The sequence below is a fragment of the Triticum aestivum genome, chromosome 6A, assembly GCF_018294505.1.
Source record: "Triticum aestivum cultivar Chinese Spring chromosome 6A, IWGSC CS RefSeq v2.1, whole genome shotgun sequence".
Classification (NCBI taxonomy): Eukaryota; Viridiplantae; Streptophyta; class Magnoliopsida; order Poales; family Poaceae; genus Triticum; species Triticum aestivum.
In genome coordinates, this window is record NC_057809.1 from 442,882,923 (window position 1) to 442,886,718 (window position 3,796).

At 47.0% G+C, this 3,796-nt stretch overlaps 1 protein-coding gene across 2 annotated transcripts; it reads right to left on the bottom strand.

Annotated features, from left to right (window-relative positions):
* Window positions 1-477: 477 nt before the first annotated feature.
* On the bottom strand, window positions 478-2,199 carry LOC123130704 (MEIOTIC F-BOX protein MOF). Of its 2 annotated transcripts, none has more exons than XM_044550523.1 (3): window positions 1,209-2,199; window positions 928-1,086; window positions 478-850 (listed from the first exon to the last, which is right to left on the bottom strand). In XM_044550523.1, the coding sequence occupies exons 1-3, from the start codon at window positions 2,094-2,096 to the stop codon at window positions 749-751; spliced, it is 1,149 nt and encodes a 382-aa protein (XP_044406458.1). In that variant the 5' UTR covers window positions 2,097-2,199; the 3' UTR covers window positions 478-748. The 2 variants fall into 2 exon arrangements, with proteins under 2 accessions (XP_044406458.1, XP_044406457.1); XM_044550522.1 differs by having other exon boundaries at window positions 478-868.
* Window positions 2,200-3,796: the final 1,597 nt, after the last annotated feature.

Here is a 3,796-nt window from a genome sequence, read left to right on the forward strand (position 1 = left end):
ATGCGCACTAACTCCTACAGTAATTTCTCTGTCACACAACAGATTGGGTAGTACACGCATTAGCTGCGTGATAAGCCGAAAAAGCAAGGCAAAGTTGGAAGGAAATAGAGAAATGGGCTGGCGCGCAAAGCAATTGGGAAAAACTTAGACACGGGGTAATAAAAACGGAGGTAGTATCAATGTTTGTTGTGATATAGTGGATAGGGGGGGGGGGCTGATGTAGCCAAATATGGCGTCCTTCATGAAGATATAGAGCGCCTTTAGCATGGCTATGGCACGAAGGAAACTTCATGGGATGGCAGGGAGATTGGGGAAAGGGATGTCCCATTGACGAGTAGGTCCCACGATTATGGAGGCAGTAAATATGGAGGCTTTGAGTTTGCACATCACCTCGACATCCTTCCTCGATAATGCATATGCATATGGAGCCTACCAATATGACGATTCTGTGAGAGTAATAGCCAACTTTATTATGAGTGAATATATATGATGTCTTTAGATGACATCACAAATATCATTTTGAGTATTATTAGTCATAGTCACGCTCTTACAAATCCTCGGGGCAGAGAGAAAGCAGATGATAGCAATGTTATCTGCAAGAGTTTTTCTTGGTTTCCTGTAACCTATTTGAATACAAGCATGCTTGTGTTTGAATTGAATAGAACATTTATTTGATCAACGCCCAAGTCCCTTCATTGTTTCTTAGCAAATGCCGGTCTTCTGGACGTTCTTCAATCCCAGCAAAAGCTCAATGATCCACCTGTTGAAGATCGCCCTCCTTATGACAGTTGATCTCCCTAAACTTGAGGTTCAGACACATCTTCTTCGACCCGGTCCAATCTTGCGGAAGCTTTAATTTAAGTTGAAACTATTAATGCAAGCTTAACTGTTATTTCAAGTTGGGAGTAAGGGGAGATATCTAAGTACCTTGCAATTCTGCAGAGTAAGTTTCTCCAGGTTGGGAGCATTGTTAAGAAACAACTCTAGCATGTTGTAAACTTCACCGGTCAAGTCGCACTCGTCCAAGAGCAATGTAGTCAGGTTACGAAATGTTGGCAAATCTTGATGTCCTCGCTTCATCCTAATCTGAAACAAAGAGGAATTCAGTGTCATAAAAATTGCTTTCTTGCTCGCCTTGTGTCTGCACTGCATGAAAGATAAGCCAAAGTAAAAGTGAAAGAGAAGTTCTCGTCGGCCATAGAACGCACCTTCTCTAGCGCCAGGAAGCCGGAGAGCTCTAATCTTGTCACGTTATAGAGGTTGCAGAGAAGCTGGTATTCGTCGAACCTGTCGACCCACCGTCTCGTGGAACGGACCGATGCCTCGACGAGCGACGGCGTCCGGAACACCCATATGCCCTGGAACTCGAGGACCAGACGTAGAGAAGTAAGGGCAGGAGCGTCGACGAGCGGGGTAGCACGTTGCTTCATGTCCCCTCTCCTCCAGCAACGGTCCATGACGAGCTTCTTCAGCGTGGGACTGGTCACCACCTCCACAAAACCAATGGCGCAGCTGGTGAACTCGACGTGCTCCAGCTGAGGGCACACGGAGTCGCCGAGGCCGCCGCTGTGTAGGACCACGAGGCGCGCCGTCTTGAGGCGGCTCAGATCGGAGCGGAGGCCCATGAGACGCAGGTCGACGGTTATGTCGTAACTGCTCTGGATCTCGAGCGCGGCGGGACGGTAGCGGTCGAGGCAGCCGTGAACCCAGTCCAGCCACTTGATGTGGAGCGGCAGCCTCCGCCGGCTGGCCTGCAGATGGTCGACGACGTGCAGGCGGAGCGAGTCCAGGTCCAGGGGCAGGCCGTCGGCGCCGTCGCGGCGGTGCAACTCCAGCAGGAGGAGGCTGTCCGCGAAGTCGTCGAACCTTGCCCACTCCTCGAGCTCCACTGATCTGCTGCTCCTGCCGTCGCGGTCGGCCGACGCTGCTTCGAACTCCCGCTGGTCGATGTCGAGGGACAGGCACAGAGCGCCACGCCAGACGTGTCGCCACCGCCGCGATAGAGCCGTCGTCTGCAAGACCTGCCTGGCTCCCAGGGAGGAGAGGATGGCCTGGAGCAGGCAGTCCGGCAACTTGCTCAGCCTGTCCGCCGCCATGGCAAGGCAAACCGGCCCCTTGCCCTACGGAGTTGATCGGATCGGCGGATGACTAGGTTTGTTTGTATCTTCCGATCCGCACGCGCCACGCGGACAGGACGTTTCTGTTATACTTCCTCCGTCCTATAATATAAGAATGTTTTTTGCACTGCAGCGGTGTCAAAAACGTTTTTACATTATGGGATGGAGGGAGTACAACTTGTCCTTTTTTATCATTATTATAGAAGTAGGGAAATATTAAAAATCTGGCGTGACAAATCGAACGCCTTGGACGGCAAATTATGTTGTCCTCGGGATTTGTCAGGATTGCCGGAGAAAATTGATATCCTCGCGAAACATAATTTGGTGTCACGAATGTTCGATTTGCCATTCACTAAAAAATCTGAAGTTCGGGTTTTAGCGAAATCCAACAAAATAATATCTCATATTATCCTAGGAATAAGTCTAGTTCGAGTTGTATTTTCATTTTGCATAAAGCATTGGATTTTATATTAAAAACTTAGTTCGAGTCAAATTCGTCAAAATGAGGTTGGCTCATATTTGGTTTGTACTACCGATCTACATATGCATGTGGCAAATCTCCAATGAATCAACTTCTCTAATGTGGTACTTCTCCCCAAGGAGAATGTGAAGAGCATCATCGTCTATGGCATATTTGTCTCATTCATTGGGTGCTCAAGTTCATTACTGTAAGTGCATCTAGTGCCCCTTAGTGATTTTAATGTATTGAAAACTTATAGATTAGGGGACTAATGTGTTTATGAGTGTACACAGGTCTATAAGTTTATGAAGAGTTTGATATTTACAGAGAAAGTCGACCCCTAAAAATGAAGTTTTTCGACTGAAGACTTTGGCTTTCTGAAGACTTTGAAAGTGAAGAAAATTGGTACAATCCTGAAGACTTGGTATTCATTCGAGTAGCATGAAGTATGAAGACTTTTGTTTTTGTAGTTTCATTTTCTCTTTCTTGAGTCATAGGAAACATCGTACTGTTAAAGGGGTCGAAGAAATACTAAGGAAAAATTTCCATATGATGCTCAACTCAAATCCTACCTACCAATCCTTTCGAGTGAACCCATTGGAAATCTCATACAGTTCAGTCAAATTTCTTCAGTGACTGAGACGAAGTTCTTCTGGTCTCTAAGGAATTTGTTCTGACTGAGCAGTTAGGAATTCGCCAGTGCGGATTACCTACACAGTGAGGAACATGATAGCCCTGAGGAATTTGATACTCAAAATTCCGCCCGTTGCTGTGCTATGTGCCAGCTGTCCCAAAATATCTACCCACTTAACGGTCATATCATTGAAGGGCATTTATGGCTTATCATGTCGGGTTGCTCCCTAGGCTATAAATAACCGCCCCCTACAACCACTAGCTGGTTGGCTGCTCCGAGAGAAACTGACACTTGTCATTTGAGAGCATCCCATCCTCCGAGGACTTTGAGTGAAAATCATCAAGTGAGGAAAAATCCAAACCCGAACACCTACAAACCCAAAGTGATTGAGCATCACTGAAAAGATTGATCCTGTGTGGATCCGACGCTTGTTACCTTTGAAGACTGTGCATCTTCCAGACGATTAGGCGTCATGGTCTAGAGCATCCAAGTGGAAATTGTGGATCGTCGAGTGACCAAGTCTGTGAATGTTTGGAAGTCACCTGAAGATTTATCACGAGTGAATGGGCGAGGTCTGTGTGACCT